This window comes from Danio rerio, chromosome 12, assembly GCF_049306965.1.
Source record: "Danio rerio strain Tuebingen ecotype United States chromosome 12, GRCz12tu, whole genome shotgun sequence".
In the NCBI taxonomy this organism is placed as follows: domain Eukaryota; kingdom Metazoa; phylum Chordata; class Actinopteri; order Cypriniformes; family Danionidae; genus Danio; species Danio rerio.
Window position 1 is genome coordinate 48065001 of NC_133187.1, and position 21260 is coordinate 48086260.

At 35.7% G+C, this 21260-nt stretch overlaps 1 protein-coding gene and 1 long non-coding RNA gene across 5 annotated transcripts in view; one reads left to right on the forward strand and one right to left on the reverse strand.

Moving 5' to 3' along the window:
• LOC137496855 (uncharacterized) overlaps nt 1–21260 on the forward strand; it is a 132892-nt gene that overhangs the window by 82859 nt on the left and 28773 nt on the right. The window contains exons 5-6 of the long non-coding RNA XR_012388238.1: nt 17195–17256; nt 17341–17423. This is a non-coding gene — a long non-coding RNA (uncharacterized lncRNA). The remainder of the gene's footprint in view (nt 1–17194; nt 17257–17340; nt 17424–21260) is intronic.
• The window catches only part of pax2b (paired box 2b), a 75365-nt gene continuing 64098 nt past the window's right edge, over nt 9994–21260 (reverse strand). Inside the window, 3 exon segments of one of the 4 annotated variants that reach the window (NM_131640.1) lie at nt 9994–11108; nt 13716–13802; nt 17349–17450. In NM_131640.1, coding sequence (NP_571715.1) covers nt 11035–11108; nt 13716–13802; nt 17349–17450 — 263 coding nt within the window. In that variant the 3' untranslated portion in view covers nt 9994–11034. 4 annotated transcript variants of the gene reach the window in all.

Genomic DNA, 21260 nt, shown 5'->3' on the forward strand with positions numbered 1-21260 from the left:
GTAGGTAGTGCTGTCGCCTCACAGCAAGAAGGTTGCTGGTTCGATCCTCAGCTGACTTAGCGTTTCTGTGTGGAGTTTGCATGTTCTCCCAGCGTTCGCCTGGGTTTCCTCCGGGTTCTCCGGTTTCCCCCACAGTCCAAAGAGTCAAGACATGCAGTACAGGTGAATTGGGTAGGCTAAATTGTCCGTTGTGTGTGTGTGAATGTGTGTGTGGATGTGTGTGTGTGTGTGTGTGTGTGTGTGTGTGAATGTGTGTGTGGATGTTTCCCAGAGATGGGTTGCGGCTGAAAGGGCATCCGCTGCATAAAAATGTACTTGATAAGTTGGCGGTTCATTACTCTGTGGCGACCCCGGATTAATAAAGGGACTAAGCTGACAAGAAAATAAATGATTGAATGAATATTTCTACAATTATAATTAAGTGTAGAAATAATATTGGAAATCTATTTGTGTGTTTGAGCACCTTTATTTTTCAAAAAGTGTTTTTAAATAAATAAGTAAATAAATAATATTCTAACAAAATATGTATATTATGGATGAACCAGTGAAGGACTAAAAAACTGATCAAATTCAATTTAATGAATTGTATTGAAGTCCATTGATTCCAATGTTAATTCTGGAAATTCTCACAATGTATAGATATTTTGCATAACATTTTTGTTGTATTGTATGTGACTACAGTACACATATTGTTATTAAAATACACCATAAAATAAATATATTTATTTAATAATATGTATATATTTATCACACTTGGGCGAATTAGTGGCCCAGTAGGTAGTGCTGTTGCCTCACAGCAAGAAGGTCGCTGGTTCGTTTATCGTTTCTGTGTGGAGTTTGCATGTTCTCTCTGCATGGGTTTCCTCCGGGTGCTCCGGTTTCCCCCACAGTCCAAAGACATGCAGTACAGGTGAATTAGGTAGGCTAAATTGTCCGTAGTGTATGATTGTGTGTGTGAATGAGTGTTTGTGGATGTTTCCCAGAGATGGGTTGCGACTTGAAGGGTAAAAACATGCTGGATAAGTTGGCGGTTCATTCCGCTGCGGCGACCACGGATTAATAAAGGGTTTAAGCCGACAAGAAAATGAATGAATATTTATCACACATTGTTGTGGATTTATTAGTAGTAAATAAAAATAGTGATGTTTGCCTCAAACTATTAATTTGCAGCTTCATTCATTCATTCATTTTCTTGTCGGCGTAGTCCCTTTATTAATCCGGGGTCGCCACAGCGGAATGAACCGCCAACTTATCCAGCAAGTTTTTACGCAGCGGATGCCCTTCCTGCCGCAACCCATCTCTGGGAAACAGCCACAAACACTCATACACTACGGACAATTTAGCCTACCCAATTCACCTGTACCGCATGTCTTTGAACTGTGGGGGAAACCGGGGAACCCGGAGGAAACCCACGCGAAGGCATTGAGAACATGCAAACTCCTCACAGAAATGCCAACTGAGCGGAGGTTCGAACCAGCGACCTTCTTGCTGTGAGGCGACAGCACTACCTACTGCGCCACTACCTCGCCCTAATTTGCAGCTTATTAATAGTTATTAATGCAGTAGTCGGGTTTAGGTATAAAGTTTGATTAGAGATGTACAGGGTGGGCCATTTATATAGATACACCTTAATAAAATGGTAATTGTTGGTGATGTATGTGAGGGGGCAAACTTTTCAAGATGGGTGGTGATCATGGTGGCCATTTTGAAGTCGGCCATCTTAGATGCAACTTTTGTTTTTTCCATAGGAAGAGGGTCATGTGACACATCAAACTTATTGAGAATTTCACAAGAAAAACAATGGTGTGCTTAGTTTTAACATGACTTTATTCTTTTATAAGTTATTTGTAAGTTTCTGACCACTTAAACAACAAAGATAGTGGGGCCATTCTTCATCACTGGAAACCTCATGGCCACTGGATATTTGAAGTTGCTCCATGATGATGTGTTTCCCTCTTTATGCACTGAAGCTGGCATGTTCCCTGAGTTTTTCCAGCAACATGGTGCACCACTACATTATGGGTGTCAGGTTCGAGCATTCCTTGATGAACAGTTTCCTAGAAAGTGGATTAGTCATTGTGGGCCAGTTGAATGGCCCCCAAGGTCTCCCGATCTGACCCCCTTAGACTTTTCTCTTTAGGGTCATCTGAAGGCAAATGTCTATGGTGTGAAGATACAAGATGTGCAGCACCTGAAAATACGGATACTGGAAGCCTGTGCTGGCATTTCTCCTGCGGTGTTGCTATCAATGTGTGAAGAGTGGGAGAAGAGGGTTGCATTGACAATCCAACACAATGGGCAGCACATTGAACACATTTTTATGTTTACGTTACGTTAAAACCAAGCACACCATTGTTTTTCTTGTGAAATTCCCAATGAGTTCGATGTGTCAAATGACCCTCTTCCTATTGAAAAAAACAAAAGTTGGACCCAAGATGGCCGAGTTCAAAATGGCCACCATGATCACCACCCTCCCAAAGTTGGCCCCCTCACATATACTAATGTGCCAGAAACAGGACGTTGATATCACCAACCATTCCCATTTTATAAAGGTGAATCCATATAAATGGCCACCCTGTAGAACAGTGGTCACCAAACTTGTTCCTGGAGGGCCGGTGTCCTGGAGATTTTAGCTCCAACCCTAATCAAACACACCTGAAAAAGCTAATCAAGGTCTACTTGAAATATCCAGGTGTGTTGTGGCAAGTTGGAGCTAAATCCTGCAGGGACACCGGCCCTCCAGGACCGAGATTGGTGACCAATAAGATCATACAGATTACATACGTTAGTAATATATTTTACAGCCAAAATCATAATAATAGGCAAGTAATAAGCCACTACTATGGTGTTATAAAAAAATAATTAATTAAAAAACATACAGCACAGACCAAATGTTTGGACACACCTTCTCAGTCAGAGAGTTTTCTTTATTTTCATGACTATAAAAATTGTAGATTCACACTGAAGACATTAAAACTATAAATTAACACTCGGGTTTAAAACGTTTTCGCACCACTGCTCTATAGCGATCGCTGATTTGCTCCTGTACTAGTAGGCAGGGCTTCATTCACCATATCGACTGTTACACATTTCCCCATTCAAAACTTAACCAGTGGCATGCCTTGTGTATTCCAGTGTTTGTTCATAATTCTTGGTTCATAATAGTCTTTGTTGAACTTTAAGTTCATGTATTGTCAACATTAGTTAAAGGGCACCTAGGTTACCCCTTTTTTCAGATTTAATATAAGTCTTTTGCATCTCTAGAATATGTCTGTAAAGTTTTAGCTCAAAACACCCATCAGATTTTTCATTATACCTTTTACAAGATCCTGTTTTATACATTTTTCCATCAGGGGTTGTTTTGTTGTACTGCGCCTTTAAGGCCTACTGTTTCTACGTGCCTTTCTGCATGCCTTAATCTCCTCCCTCGGCTGCGTCAGACTACAGACAGACCTAAAGGAAGAAGATCTCATGTAGCATTTATGAGAAATACTACAGTAAGAACTTTACCAATGAGTATTTGTTGTGCAGTTGCATTGATGAGTCACACACAATATCGTTACAAAGTTCACGCGCCCACACACAGACACGCAAAAAAAATATAAAAAATTAATGCAAATGTGACAGCATACAGGTTAATCTCCACTGATGTCTGGATATCTGTTATGTTAATGTACTAAATAAACCTGATTTAAAGTCCACAAACCGGGATTGAAACGTCTTCCTTTATAATTGTTCTGACTTGCGGCTGTGCTGATGGAGTAAAGCTGAAGTAAATCGCTGTCCTTCATTACACACGTGCACTGTTTTAAAACATTTTAAACATGTGAAACTCACTTTTGATCACATTTGATGACGATTGATGATCCTAGTGAACTGAACAGAGCTTTTATTCCCGGTTGCTTTGCGCACGTCTGGTCTTGTTGACATGATTATACACGTGACTACCGGGACATGCTACGGGAAGCTGTCAATCAATTTGGTGGGCGGGGGGGACGACACTCCTACGTCAACTTGCATTCGCTCTGAAAACCGCTCCAATTGGTCCACCGTTTTTATGTTGTTAAATTGAAAAAAAGAAGTGTGTGTGTTTATATCACCCCAATATGACGGTCTATACCAGGGGTGTCCAAACTACGGCCCGCGGGCCATCTGCGGACCATCAGGCCTTCAGCTCTTACACTGGTGCCGAACGAGATCAAAAAGTAAAACAAATAGCAGCTGGCTCATCAGCTCAACATCAGCAGTTTTTTTTTCGTGCTAATAAAGTGCAAGAAAATTCTACGCTGGCTAGTTATGATGAAGCCCAGCTAATCGCACAGCACAGGAAACCTTTCACTGAAGGAGAATTTATAAAGGATGAGTGTTGCAAGTGTAATTTGCCCAGAGAAGATTCAAGATTTAAAAAACGAAAGTCTTTCTAGAAACACAGTTGGAAGATGAATTAAAATAACAAATTAAAATAATTCCATAACACACACCCATACATACAGATACATACATATATACATATATACACTATATATGTGCTTGTCTGTGTAATATATGTAACATATTGCCCGGGACCACCTTTTTTTTTTTTTTTGCATCTGGCCCACGGCCCAAAAAGTTTGGACACCCCTGGTCTATACACTATACCTACACACATGTCTGTCCAAACAGCTTGAAAAGGAGATTTTTCACCATAGGTGCCGTTTAATGCACCCTGAGTTTACATGAACTAACAATGAACGACTGTATTTTCAATAACTAACATGAACAAATACTGGAATAAATGTATTGTTCGTTGTTTGTTCATGTAAATGAATTAGCTAGCATTCACTAATACAACAACCTTATTGTAAAGTGTTACCATGTGATGTCTAGGATCATTTTAGAGGTGCGATTTGGTTAGTTAGGACAGGGGTTCCCAAACTTTTTAGCCCGCTACCCCAAAAATAATCATATCAGTGGCTCGCGACCCCCATTTTTCAACGTGGTTGTACTGTAAATTTGTAAACGTTGCAGACACAACTATAGGCAAATATAAACATGAGCTTATTGACAACACAAAAATGCAACAGTCTATTAGCCATATAATGTTTTTTAAAGTCATTTGTGGATTTAATTATATTTTGCTTTTAAAATTAAAGGCTGATGGCTGATTGTTATTTTTATTTTGTTGTTTCTTTAATGCAACTATTAACTATATTCTGTCGGTTATGAATAAAATATGGTAATTCTAATAGTTTAATAAAATTTATTTGAGTTTTGGATATCACCAAGCGACCCCTTGTCATTGTCCCGCGACCCCCCAGGGGGTCCCGACCCCCACTTTGAGAACCATTGAGTTAGGAGACATATTGTTTGGACTTAGAAGCTCAAAGTTATTGTATTAGAAATAAAAGCAGAGAGAGGGGGCTCAGATTTGATCAGAATGTATTTACAGTACAGAAATGACATTTCACACAAAATAATTTTAAAAAGTATTATTTCACAAAATAACATAAATAATGAACAAAGCAAACATGTCAGTAGTTTTATAGTTTATGCATACAACGGCTTTTCTTTGCTCTGCATAGGATTTGTACATATCTTGGAAATGTCTTACTATAATACTGTTTGTACAATGCAACGGCACGACTGTAAAATAAAAAATGGACATCAACGAAAAAAAGTCTTTGGCAAATGTGACACAAGTACATTCTCTCAACTGTAACGTATACGATAGAACTGCAGTAGTTTGAGTTTACAGTACGTGATTATGAAGGATGCTTTGCTGAATTGCACTTGTCGTAAAGCGTCAAACAAACCTTTTTATTTTTGCATTATTGAAACAGCTTGATGATCCCAAAATGTTTTGAGTTCTGTAAAGTAAATGGTAAAGCCGATAACCAGTGACCGACCCATCTGTTGATGAGCTGAACAGCTGCTACATACTCTGTAAACACATTTAGAGGTTTAAGTGCTTTGTCTGATCAGTAGTACATGTTTATTTCTTCTCAAAAATCTGAAATGCATCCAATCTGATTGAAGACTGAATACGTTCGCTGTTTGTTCAATCAAGACAGAGGAGATCTCGTAAAGAGCACAACCTATAGTGCAAAGAAAGCAATAGCCTTAAGGGGTGAATTCACTAAAATGCTTCTGCGTAACATTTTACTTTACTTAAAGGGAGTGCTTATAAGACTGTCATGTAATTTTCATAGTCATAAAGTAACATTACGTGAATGTAAATGAGATTTAATGCATATTTAAAACATTTGTTGGATTTACTACTTTTTTTAAAGGTTGTGGTTACAAACAATTTATATAGGCTGAATTTAAACAAACTAAGGTTAACATTACTACATATAATTCATTCATTAATTTTCTTGTCGGCTTAGTCCCTTTATTAATCCGGGGTCGCCACAGCGGAATGAACCGCCAACTTATCCAGCACGTTTTTACGCAGCGGAGCCCTTCCAGCCACAACATATCTTTGGGAAACATCCACACACACACACACACTCATACACTATGGACAATTTAGCCTACCCAATTCACCTGTACCGCATGTCTTTGGACTGTGGGGTAAATCGGAGCACCTGGAGGAAACCCACGCGAACTCAGGGAGAACATGCAAACTCCACACAGAAATGCCATCTGAGCCGAGGTTTGAACCAGCGACCTTCTTGCTGTGAGACGACAGCACTACCTACTGCGCCACTACGTCACCTACATTTAATTTGTTTGTTAAAATTCAGCCCATATAAATTGTTTGCAAGCCTTAAAGATATTTAGTAAATCCGAGTCTCAGTCACTCAATGACATTGTTGATGAGATGAACTTCACAAACAAATTTATCAGTCTTTGTCACGACGACTGGACATTATCAAGTCTGCAAAACTTGTCATAAGTCTGTCATAAACATGATTGTTACGATATAGTTGTCATGAATATTTTTCAGATCACTTTTTTCAGTGGAACTAATTAATTTGTCTTTAATTTTTCTCATTAAAAGCATCAGTACTCTGACAAATAATTTTATAACAGCGTCATTATTATTTGAATACAATTTAATGACAAGTAGTAGTGGGCAGAGCGAGGCTTCATGAAACAGTCGAAGCAAATGTGTCGAAACTTCGAAACGTTTTGAAACCGTCTCTACAGTGACACCTAGTGGTCATTTTTTAATGTATTGCTCTGGAATAGCTTCAGCACAGAAACAGTTACGCAAATTAAGGAATTATACCCCACGTTGTGGAATTGAGGTTTAGTGGAAAGTGATTTAGTGGAGCGGTGAGAGTTCCAGACATGCAGAGCATGCAGAGATAATGGGTTCGAGTCTAGGGGATGCAGCTATTGAGTTTTTAAACGCTCTGTTCTTGTGACGTGTTTTGTTTTACATTAGGTGTGACATCCAAATAAACACTTTGTGAATAAATATGTCTTGTTTTGGTCATAAAAATAAACAAGATTAAAATACATTGAGTATTTGTCGGGATTGCTGTTTTGGGTTATCCAGAGCTGTATGACTTCACAAATAAAGAAAATCACAATATTTGTAATTATTAAAATTCTATTGATGTCAACAGCAACACTCTCGAACAATACCCAGCTGATTCAGTCGTTGCCTATCGACATAAAGCGCACTGTGCTCATTTTTTTCTTGTCAACAAAAATTTGGTGCGGTGCAACCTCGCGTTTTTGGAATGTAAATGAGCGTTTGGTGTGATCGACTTAGTCTTGTGACGTAGGTGTTTCAAATCACTTTAGTCACATGACCTGCATGTTTCGAATTGCTTTAGTCACATGACCTGGGTGTTTAAAATCACTTTAGTCAGGTGACTTGGGTTTTTCAGATCGCTTTAGACACGTGACCAAGGTTTTTTGAATCGCTTTTGTCATGTGACCAGCATGTTTCGAATCACCTTAGACACGTGACCTAGGTCTTTCGAATGGCTTTAGTCACATGACCTGGGTGTTTTTGAATCGCTTTAGTGTGTGACCTGGGTGTTTCGAATTGATTTAGTGACGTGACCCGGGGGTTTCGAATCACTTTAGTCACATGACCTTGGTGCTTTGAATTGCTTTAGTGACGTGACCTAAATGTTTCAAATCCCTTTAGTCACGTGACCTGGGTTTTTCAGATTGCTTTAGTCATGTGACCAAGGTGTTTTGAATCGCTTTAGTCACATGACCTGGGTGTTTTGAATCGCTTTAGTGTGTGACCTGGGAGTTTTCAATTGATTTAGTTACGTGACCTGGGTGTTTAGAATCACTTTAGTCACATGACCTAGGTGTTTCAAATCGCTTTAGTCACGTGACCAATGTGTTTTGAATCGCTTTAGTCATGAACTGAGTGTTTCGAATAACTTTAGTCAGCTCAGTTTTACATCAGCCATCCCTAATGATAACTTGAGGTCAAGAAAAATATTAATGAAGGTGTTATAACATTCCTGACACATTTATAATGTCCTTAAGACATTCATGTTTATGACAGATTTATGACAAGTTTTGTTATCTAGATAATGTCATGTTGTCATAACAAACAAATCTGAAACAATGTCTTCTTCGCATTCAAAATTACGAATCGAATGACCATCGATAAGCATAAGCACTCATAAGCATGCATAAAATCTCATTCATATTCATAACGTGCCATGTCCTGATTATGTCTTATGAACACCCCCTTCAAGTAGTGTGAAAGTGAATCAGCATTTCTCATTTGCTGATCACCTGAAAAACTCCTGATTTTGATATTTTAGAGAATCAGCATCATGCGATCAGTGCTAACACTTACTGAACCCCCCCTTGAGAAATTAATGATATAAACACATTTAAAAAAAGAACTGCATAATGAATGAAAACAATCCATGCACACTGATGCCTCTGTCTTTATAAAAACCACATACAAAAAGGCGTCTTCCACTTAGAATCAAATCTGGCCTCAGCAGCAGGTCAGTTTATCACCTCGTTTCTTTTTTCTCTTGTTCGTGTCTGATTGTTTCTCACAGAAGTGGCGTCCAGAGGGAAAAGAAGGCCGAATTTCTGTTGATTTCTCCATGCTGAGTTTGAGCATACTGTTCACATTGTTTTACTGTGCATTGAGCATAAAGTTTAGAGTTGTTTTACTGCTTTTCAGAGACACACACACACACACACACACACACACACACACCGAGAGCGAAACCTGTAAGGAGAATCTACAACCATGCGTTTGAAAGCATTGACCCACGTTCATTGTGTTTGTATTGTAGGTATTCACAAAAAATGGATGCTTTTATGTATTTGGGTAAACACTGAAAGATATACTCACGTATATATGACGTATATATGCTCTTACATATGTAGATATCAATCCAATTATGTGTGTAATGCAGACCAACTGCTGGATTAATTTTTTTAATTATATTTATACGACCAAATAAAAAAAAAAATTAAAAAAAAAAAAAAAAATATATATATATATATATATATATATATATATATAAAAAGCAAAATTTTGTGAAATAACTCAATTAAAATAAAAAAATAAACAAATTAATTAAATCCACAAATTAATTAAACCAATAAAAATATTTAACATTTTCTTAATGAGCATTTTTTGTTGGCAGTTTGAAGTAATTTTTTCAATTATATTTATGTGACAAAATTTAACCCAATGTTTGGGTCTCCATATTTTACCCAATTTGAATATTAAATAGCGTAAAATTTCTTAGAGCATGCAGTTTTTTTGTTGTTGTTTTTTTTTTTTCACAATTTGGAGTCAAATATAGGACAAATTTGACAATACATAATAATAAGTGTCAATTTGATGTAATTCAGATTTACTCATCACCTGCAAGCACGATAAATAAGCTTTGCATTGATGTATACTTTTTTTCTGATAGGATAAGATCATATTTGTTTAAGATACAACTACAAAAAATTGTAAAAAAAAAAAAATTTATATATATATATATATATATATATATATATATATATATATATATATATATATATATATATATATATATATATATATATATATTTTTTTTTTTTTTTATTAATATATTTAAATTAATATATTTAGAGTAGGAAATTTGCAAATAATATTCTAATAGTCATGGTACATGATCTTTACATTATATCATGATGATTTTTGGCATTAAAAAATCAATTATTTTGACCCATCTAAAGTATTTTTCCTTATTACCAAATTTATACCTGTGAAATGTTAGACTGGTTTCGTGCTCCAGGGTCACAAATTAACTTACAAATATAACCCATCAGTTGGGTTTGTCCATATTTGAGTGTTCATAGCATTTACCCTTAAAACAGATTTGACTGTAAACACACTTTATATTCACGAACATGCCCAAAGCTTGATATTGTTCATTTCAGTGTCTAGCCCATTATTTGTGTAGATATTTATTAATAAAGTGGCCAAATGAATGTATTTGGAAAGAGACTGAAAGACATATTAACACTTTTACAGCATCTGTAAATGTTCTTACTTTGAAAAACTGTGCTAATAAAAAAATGCTGAATTGTTTTGACCAAATCTTTTAGTCAAATACGGTAACTTGATCATTGCGTTAAACATTTAACTAATAAATTTAACAGAATAGGTGGGTTTCTCTATTTATGACACATTTATAGTAGCATTTACACTTCAGATGCTGTAAATGCATTTATTTTACAGTATAAACACACGTTATGGTTATGAAAATGCCCAAAGCTTCATTTCAGTGTATATCCGAACACCAGCACCACTTTAAATATGAATACCCATCAAAATGAATGCGAAAACAAAATACAAAAGTATTATAAAAGCAGATGTTTATCCCATAGATTGTTTTAAAAACCATATTTACCATAGATATACATGTATAGTTCATTTATCAGTTTTCCTCCTCAAGTGTGGAAGCTCGCGTGATTGGCCGAATTGTCGTCGGAAGTTGTTTCTGTTCCCGATTGGTCTGTTCTTCATCATGTGACCACATGTGTCCAATCAGCTGCTCTGCTCACACTGGCAGAATATGAAGTCCGAGTTGGTGGGCGTGTCTGGTCATTTGGTTGGCATGGTAACTAGTGGCGGTCATAGGCAGTGGCAGCAGTTGGGGGGGCGGAGCCTCTGGATGCACTATAATAATAGGGGGAACCTGAAAGTTAATAAGAAAGGAATGTACCATTTCAATACACCTTGACCGCGTTTTAATTTATTAAATGCATATTTGTTTTTCGATGCTTCATAGTTTTGATTTGATCAACATTTTTTACTATTGGATTTTGATACCAACAGTTGTTTTGGCCTATAGCACAATAGTAAAACTACAAGCAAAACAAACTGAACTGAGTACGTAAATGACTGGAAAATCAGTTAAATCAATTACTTTCTGCTGTTTTTATGGTTGTGTTGTTTAAGAGTACAAAAATATAATATTGTCACTTCAGCAAATATTCAAATGCTTACAGCATATTTAGTTTGTTCACTGAAATATTCGCAAATATTTAAATCACAGGTGCTTTTTCATATGAAGGCCCAAAAACCAAACTTGATTGAGGGCTGTGGGTCAAAGCTAAATATGGCAAAATTTATTAAAGTTGCTCTTGGTGATTTACTAATTTATTTAATATTCAAAAATAACTAGAAAACATTGTTTTATATTATCTGATGCAGTACATATTTATACATTTTATAATAAACTTACTATAGTAAAAAAAAAAAAATCAATCCAATTTATAACAGAACGGATATAGTCAAGGTACACTTGTTTTTGGCCTTGATTTGCTTGCCAATGTGTTCTGCATTGTCCTCTATCCATTGAGTGACAGTATTGTGTAAAAATCAGATTCATTCTTTTCAGCTTATTCCCTTTATTAATGAACCACCAGCATGTTTTTACGCAGCGGATGCCCTTTCAGCCACAACCCATCTTTGGGAAACATCCACACACACTCATTCAAACACGCACACATACACTACGGACAATTAAGCCTACCCAATTTACCTGTACCGCATGTCTTTGGACTGTGGGGGAAATTGGGGGAAACCCTGGCGAGCACAAGGAGAACATGCAAACTCCACACAGAAATGCCAACTGACCCAGCCGAGGCTCGAACCAGCGACCTTCTTGCTGTAAGGCGTCAGCACTACCTACTGCGCCACTGTGACGCCCCAAAATCAGATTCATTTACAGCATTTTTTGTAGCTCAGAAATAAAACAAACAAAAAAAGAATTGTTAATTTAGAAATTACGATCTCTGTTAAAGGCATTCGGCCAACCCTCCCCATCACTCTTGTCTCATGTGTGATGGAGGGCCAAATTAAAGGATACTTAGGCCAGTGGGCCCTATTTTGGACTTCTTTGATTTAAAAGCACAGGGATAAATATGATTAATGGTACAGATTTTATTAATAAAATAAAGACCACATAATGCATAAAATAAAAATTGGTCAAAATAAAATTGTATGTTAAGAAAGTGATATTTTCAGAAAGAAAAAAAATTAAACCACAAAGTATAGTAAAAATATTAGTTTGAACAATCAACTTTTTGCTCTAAATTAGCATGTTTCTTTTTTTTCTGATGTTTGATTTGAAAAATTATACATATTTATGCATTACATTATTATATTAATAATATAATATTGTGTGTGTGTGTATATATATATATATATATATATATATATATATATATATATATATATATATATATATATATATATATATATACATACAGTTGAAGTCAGAATTATAAGCCCCCAGAATTTTTAGACCGCTTGTTTATTTTTTCCCCAATTTCTGTTTCAACACATTTTGCACCAATGTACAAAGCAATTTTTTTTTCAACACATTTCTAATCATAATAGTTTTAATAACTCATTTTTAATAACTGATTTATTTTATCTTTGCCATGATGACTGTAAATAATTTTTGACTAGATATTAATCAAGACACTTCTATACAGCTTAAAGTGACATTTAAAGGCTTAACTAGGTTAACTAGGTTAATTAGGCAGGTTAGAGTATTTAGGCAAGTTATTGTATAACGATGGTTTGTTCTGTAGATTATCGAGAAAAAATATAGCTTAATGGGGCTAATAATTTTGTTCCTAAAATTGTGTTTAAAAAATGTAAAACTGCTTTTAATCTTGCCAAAATAAAACAAAAGAGACTTTCTCCTGAAGAAAAAATATTATCAGACATACTGTGAAAATGTCCTTGCTCTGTTAAACATTATTTGGAAAATATTTAAAAAAGAAGAAATAAAATTGAAGGGGGCTAATAATTCTGACTTCAACTGTATATATATATATATATATATATATATATATATATATATATATATATATATATATATATATATATATATATATATATATATATATATATTATACACATTTAAATAGCTATTTATGTATTATATATACCTAACAAAGTATTAAATATGAAACAATAGTGGTGTCTAGCACAAAACAATTTTATTGTAGAAAAGCACCCTGCATTGTAAAAAATGCTGGGTTTGACACAATCGATTTGTGTTGGGACAACATGACAAAATTAAGCTAACCTATTAGTTTTTACAAATTCATATGGATTGAACATAAAACTACTATGTTGTCCCACAAAAAAACTCAAGAATAATATAGTTTCAGCTTATTTTAAATGCAGTAAACATACTTTTTTAAAGTTTGTACATATGTTTAAAGTGAAGCTATAATTACTATGGTAAATGTTTGGCAATAGACGGATGTCTGGGGACACTCACTCAGTATTGCTGGGTTGCTGAATCTCCAGGCTTCATTGTAGGTGGTGTACTGTGGATGGCTGTAGGGATTCCCTGAAAATTCGCTCCCTGAAACGCAACACACACACACGCATGCAGATTAAAATAATGCGCCAACACTTTTGCTGTAGCTTTGGGAGTTCATAAAACCTCAAAGTTGTGCAGAAAATGTCAAAATATTGACGATTCCCACATTGCCCTGCTGTATGTCCATCTATATTTTTCAAAGCTTCTATTCTCTGTTGTGGAAATTGATTGTGTGGGAATAAAGCGAGAGCGCTGTGCTGAACAATGTTGGTCCGCCGCTGTTTTTTCTTTTATGGCATAATAAAGAGGTGTTTTTATATGCGCTGGCTGAGGGATGTGCATTAAATCTCTCTCAGAAGCAGCGGCTTTGAAGAGAGCTGCTTCTTCAACTCTTATTACCTGCAGCTGCTAAAAATAATGCAAGATCGAACCACATTTTACCAGTTAGTTTGAGCTCGGTGGCCACAAAACGCCTGTTAGAGAAGTTCATTCTTTAGTCAATGGAGGTTTGATGGTGTAAAGTTAAAGGTTTCCTGCATTCACACTGTATGAACTTCTCCAGACTGCTGTAAAAACCACGGGACTTCTTTTATTGAGTCTGTAGATGGTTTGCTTGTAAATATAAGCGTAAAGAAGTTCGATTGTGTGTGTTTTTTATGTTAAAAATGCTTGCTTGTATTGTGGTTTAATATATATGTCATCATTTTTATTTATTTTATTTTTTGCAAGACAATGAAGGACTACTAAGAATAAAACAACTCAACAAAACAGGAGGTTCTGCATGCCTACAGCAGGGGTCCGTTCTTCGTACGTGGATTACTCAGTTAGCTGGATTTGGATATTGACGATTTGACACGATCCAGGATCGTTTCGTTCTTTAAAGCTGATCCGAGAGTTGTTGTCATGGCAACAGTTCTGCTAGGTCAAACCTGATCGGGAGCAGGTTCAATTCATATAAACAGGATTAGATCGGCTCAGTTCAAGCAAAGATAATAGAGAAAGTATGTACCGAATTCTGATATTTTCTTACAGTAGTAGTTTTATACACTTGGGAAAATGGTACATACTTTTAAACTATATATATATATATAAAGTTATAGTCATTAATAAAATAAATAAAGTTATACATATTAATAAAATGTATGGAACCTGCACCCTCGAAATGAAAATACAAAGACTTCCATCTGGTGCAAAGAGAAAACTTATTGATATGAACTTTTTAGATCGCTTTAGTACAAATTGTGTATAATAGAATTTTTTTTTTAAAGCAATAATACATTTATGCAGTCATAAACATGTTTTGATAGTTAATATGCTGGTGATTTGATGCTTCACAAAAGTTGCAGACGCCTTTACCAATATGAAAATGCTTTTGTAAACATCCAGTTATTCTTTACACCGATTAAAAAACGGCTACTATAATAAAGAAAATATTTTCTAAATGTAGAACTAAATACACTGATTTGCATTGAAATGCATGATGAATACTCTTGTCTTGACACATGAAAGAGTAAAGCCTGCAGGCCACAACAAATGTGGAAAGTTATTGCGTGTCATATTTAACAAACCGTTTACTGCTAATTTGATGTAATTTTGCTCACATGGATAATTAAATATTAATCAGATGATGTCATTACGCTGCTGTGCCGTCAGCCAATCATTGCATTGCTGATCAATATTTCGAGGATCGATAGATCTGTCCTTCACAACACACACAGCGATCTCAGATCAGTTCATCCAGACATTCTAATCTGATTCGCGAACTTGTTTGAAGAACCAAATTAGCGAGAGATCAGTTATCAAGATGAAAAGATCCAGGATCTGCCAAATAATCTTAGATCATTTAAGCGAGGTACGAAGAACGGACCCCTGGTCTAGCAGTAAACAAACACATGCAGAAACAATAAGATTAAATACATTCACATTTAGTCATTTAGCAGACTCTTTTGTCCAATGAAGAAGCATTCAGTGATTCAACAAGAAGAGGCAATACACACAACAAGTGCTAATTATATAAAGCAACTGTTTGTACTCAGAGAATTAAGCGCTAAATTAAGGAAGAATGTCTTTTCATAGAGAGAAGAGTGTTTCTACAGGTGGTTTGTTAAGCCCACTCACCTGTGCGATGCACACTTCATAAATGTGCAATGTTTTATTTGTTTTATAATGTCTGGTGCAAACCTGGTGCAAGTCTTGGTTAAAGTGTCAGAGAGATGAAAGAGTGCGTTTACTACAGGTGGTTTGTCAAGCCCACTCACTTGTGTGAGGCACACTCAGAACTGCATATTCATTCATTCCTTCATTTTCTTTTCAGCTGAATCCCTTTATTAATCTGGTGTTGCCACAGTGGAATGAACCGCCAAATTATCAAGCATATGTTTTATGTAGCGGATGCCCTTCCAGCTGCAACCCAGTACTGATAAACACCCATACACTCTCATTCACACACATACACTACGGACAATTTATCCCACCCAATTCCCCTATAGCGCATGTGTTTTGGACTGTGGGTGAAACCAGAGCACCTGGAGGAAACCTACGCCAACACTGGTAGAACATGCAAACTCCACACAGAAACGCCAACTGACCCAGCGACCTTCTTGCTGTGATTGTGCTACCTACTGTGCCACCGTGCTGCCCATTTCTTTTTACTAAATTAAAGATTATTGGTTACACTTCAAGGTCGCTGGTTTGATCCTCGGCTCAGTTGGCGTTTCTGTGTGGAGTTTGCATGTTCTCCCTGCGTTCACGTGGTTTCCTCCGGGTGCTCCGGTTTCCCCCACAGTCCAAAGACATGTGGTACTGGTGAATTGGGTAGGCTAAATTGTCCTTAGTGTATGAGTGTGTTTGAATGAGTGTTTGTGGATGTTGAGATGAGATAAAGCTGGAAGGGCATCCGCTACATAAAAACGTGCTGGATAAGTTGGCGGTTCATTCTGCTGTGGCGGCCCCAGATTAATAAATGGACTAAGCTAACAAGAAAATGAATGAATGAATAATTACACTTCTTTTGCAGCTATTTTAATGCATCTAATTAACGTAAATGTTTATCCTCTCATTGTGTTTTACAGTAAATGAGTATCTTAAAGGGACAGTTCACCCAAAACTGAAAATCCTGTCAACTTTTGCTCATCTTTGACTAGTTTCAAAACAGTTTTGTTTTTTATTTTAAACTTTTTGCAGAAATAATGATTTTATTCATAGCCTCAATTAGCAAAATTAGCTCTTAGATGTCACCATGTATGCCCAGTATATTCATTATTGGCCACACATTATTTTAATGAACAATTTGTGCTGGTAATTAACAACAAACTTTGACTTTTCTAAATAAAAATTTAAATAAAAAAACGATGGTAACTGGTTTTATCATGATGACCACTCAATTCCTTGGTGGTTGTTTAGAAAGTATTGTTAATATATGATGTCTTCTTTAGTGTTCAACAGAAGAAAGAAACTCATAATGGTTTGAAACCACTTGATGGAGAGTAAATAACGAGTAAGTGAAAAAAATAGGGTAAACTATTCTTTTTAGCAGCTGTGGGACAACAAAACTTCTTATTATTGTACATTTTATTTGCAGATACTCACCAGGAACCATTCCAGCCAGTGTGGATGTGGCATAGCTGCCCTGCCCTGTCGGAGGGACGTGAGGTGGATATCCAGGTAAGGTTGTGTTGGCCATATCTCGCCCTACAAACACACACACACACAAACACACACACACACACACACACACACACACACACACACACACACACACACACACACACACAAACACACCACACTTACTTTACTGTCCATCATCAATCAGCTCAGGACTGCATTTAAAACGTATTGCAGAAATATAGCAATATATATATATATATATATATATATATATATATATATATATATATATATATATATATATATATATATATATAAAATATATTATTTAAAAAAAAATTATATATATATATATATGCAGTTTGGAAATAAATCCTGGACATTGGATAAAAGCAGGGTTCTAAATTCTTGTTTTATTTTATTGACATGTTAAATGTAAAGGGTTTCACTGAAAATATTTTGGACATCTTTACTTTATAAATTAGAAAACACTCTTAAAGGTGCAGTAGGTGATCGTCTTCAGAAGCAGTTTTGGTTGTGCTGGTTCAAAGTCTCCTCGCAGTCTAATAGTAATGATTACAGTATTTGATCTAAATGTGTTTATATGTATTTTTATATTTTGGGTAAGGCATAAAACTAAAAAATGTTCATCCAATTAAATAGAGTCAGACCGACATCTCTCACAATTCCGATAAGTAGCCCAATCTGTCTGTCAGCAAATGCAGATTTGAACAACTGTGCAGACGTTTGTACACAGCTCCGCCGACCGCCGCATGTTCACGAGAGAGAGCATGCCCACGATTGATCAAAACCTGCTGAATCTAAACTTTTTAAAAACCTGAATCAATATTGGAGTTACCTTTGCACGCTGGAGAAAGGATGACAATGGCTTTCTCTTAGACCGATAATGTTCTGTTTTTACACTGTTTTAACTTCACGCAGAGCTGATGTAATGTTAGATGTTGATGTTACAAATGTGTTATATCTTGACAGAAGTGCTGTTCAGCCACTAAAATCTTCCGATGAAAGACTGATAAGACTATTTTCAGTTTCATAAGGTCCTCTTACAGCATCGATGATGTAGATTTTAATTAGTTTAATAACAAAACACAAGTAAATACCGCTACTCCGCATATTCTCTCCCTATATTGTTTACCTTGCAACTCTAAATATTCGCTCTGAAATCGCATGTCAGTTTGGCTTGCTATTTAAGGAGGGGTGGCTGTAGACGGCAGGGGAGGGACTGTGATTCAGAGATTTATGCGAAGCTGTTAGCATTGTGTAAGATCACCTACTGCACCTTTAAAATGCAGACACAAAACATTTTATTATGCCATTAGTAATAAAACATTATAAAAATTCACATAAACAAACCTCTTCATAAAGACATTCAGAATATCGATAGAAACATAACGATGAAGTTTAGTGTATATTTAAGAGCAGCTGAAGTCATTAAAAAAATTGTTTTGTGAAAAGGACCTCAGTTTGACTGAAATTTATTGACACAAAAAGCACAGTAAAATGTACACTAAATGTGTTTTCATTCAAAAAATTCCACTAGTTTAAAACAATTTTTAAAGTAGAAAATCGTAACTATTTATGAGTTATCTTTATATTATAAATATTTTTTCACGTGCAGCATGGTGGCTCAGTGGTTAGAGTCGTCACCTCACACCTGTTCTCCCCGTGTTGACGTGGGTTCCCTGCTCTGGTTTCCCCCACAATCTAAACGCTGAAGGTGAATTGACTAAACTAAATTGGCCGTAGTGTATGTGTGTGAATGAGTGTGTATGGGTGTTTCCCAGTACTTGGTTGCAGCTGGAAGGGCATCCGCTGTGTAAAACATTTGCTTGAAAAGTTGGTTGTTCATTCTGCTGTTGCAACCCTTAATGAATAAAGGGACTAAACGAAGGAAAATGAAGAAAATTTAAAATAATGCCAATTGGTCCCACTTTATATTAAGTGTCCTTAACCACTATGTACTTACATCAAAAAATAAATACAATGTACTTACTGTGTTCCTAATGTATTTGAGAACACTTGTGGTGCTCTTGAGTTGGGATAGGGGTTGGGTTATGGACAGGTTTGGTGGTATGGGTTGGTTTAAGGGTGGGTAAAGGTGTAAGGGATGGTCAACAGTATATTTAGATAATGTAATTACAGAAGTTAAGTACAGATGTAATTACATACAGGTATTTAATCAAGCATAAGTACACAGTAAATACATGTATTTACACAATAAGTACATTGTAACAAACTATAAGTACATATTAGTTAAGGCCACTTAATATAAAGTGGGACCTCACAATTTTCTACTTTTATTTAAGCAAGATTTAAAGATTTGAAGCTGATTTAAGCAAGTGGAAAAGAAATCTGCCAGAAAGCACCTCATGTCAAATTTATAGTGCTTTATCTACAGTTAAAGTCAGAATTATTACCCCCCTGTTTATTTTCCCCAATTTCTGTTTAACAGAGGGAAGATTTTTTTAAACACATTTCTAATCATAATAGCTAATAACTGATTTCTTTTCTAATAACTGATTTATTTTATCTTTGCCATGATGACGGTAAATAATATTAGGCTAGATATTCTTCAAGACACTTCTATACAGCTTAAAGTGACATTTAAAGGCTTAACTAGGTTAGTCAGGTTAACTAGGCAGGTTAGGGTAATTAGGCAAGTTATTGTATAATTATGGTTTGTTCTGTAGATGATTGAAAATATAGCTTAAAGGGGTTTATAATTTTGACCTTAAAATGTTTATTTATTTATTTTTTATTAAAAACTGCTTTTATTCTAGCCAAAATAAAACAAATAAGATTTTCTCTAGAAGAAATATTATATATATAATATTATCAGACATACTGTGAAAATTTGCTTTCTCGGTCATACATCATTTGGTAAAATATTTAAAAAATAAATAATGATTCAAAGGCGGTTTAATAATTCGGACTTTAACTGTATTTGTGCCTATAGATTTCAATGTACTGAGGTCTCATTCACAACATTAGTTTAGACTTCAGCTGCACTTTATATATAAACTAAACTTAATAGTTTTGTTCCTATTAAAATTCTGAATGTATTCATGGATTGGTTTATGTGTTGATACATTTTGTATAACATTTTATTCCTTCTTTTTACTGTGAAAGTATTTTAAATCTGACTGGTGCATGACATTTAATTAGCACTGAATTCAAGTTTGGTCCTGCAAAATTCTCTGTGACAGAAACGCTGCAACGTATTTTCCATAAAAAGCTAACGCTGTGTGTCAATGGATTTATTCTTGTCCTTTCGAGGTCAGAACAGAGAACAGATGTAAGCCTGGGTCAAAGTGAGCGGTTCATACTGGCCTCCGCGAAACACTCAATGTCTCTTATAGCAGTAAAAAGCTCCACATTCAGAGCAGTAATTGGGGCTGACGCTTGGCTGTCCTACCCAACAACATGAAGCCTGGACCCAGCCGAGCGCTGAAGCCTGACACCCCTCACAGACTAATGTTTTTGTTCAAGAAAAGGGGGGCTGGGAGCTTTTACTGGGGACGCTGGGGGGAAACTTGGCCACCAGTTCAATTCTAATGAGCAGGACCGTGTCCATCAAAGCCCAGTGTAATCCTGTGTGGACCAGTATGCTTTCCCAACAGACAGAAAAAACACACTAAACTGTGGAAGCTTCACTGAAAAAAGAAGTTTCTAGTCTAGATACCTACAAATCCTTCAACCAAGAAGCATTTTCTAGACAAGTAAAACAAGCATTGTTTAATTTTCAGAAATAATAAGTCAAAGTTAAACGTGAGTTTTCCTTATAAGCATATCTGCCAGAGGCTTAATAAAATAATCTGGTTCTCAATCTGAAATTTATTCATTCATTCATTTTTCTTCAGCTTCTCCTCTTTA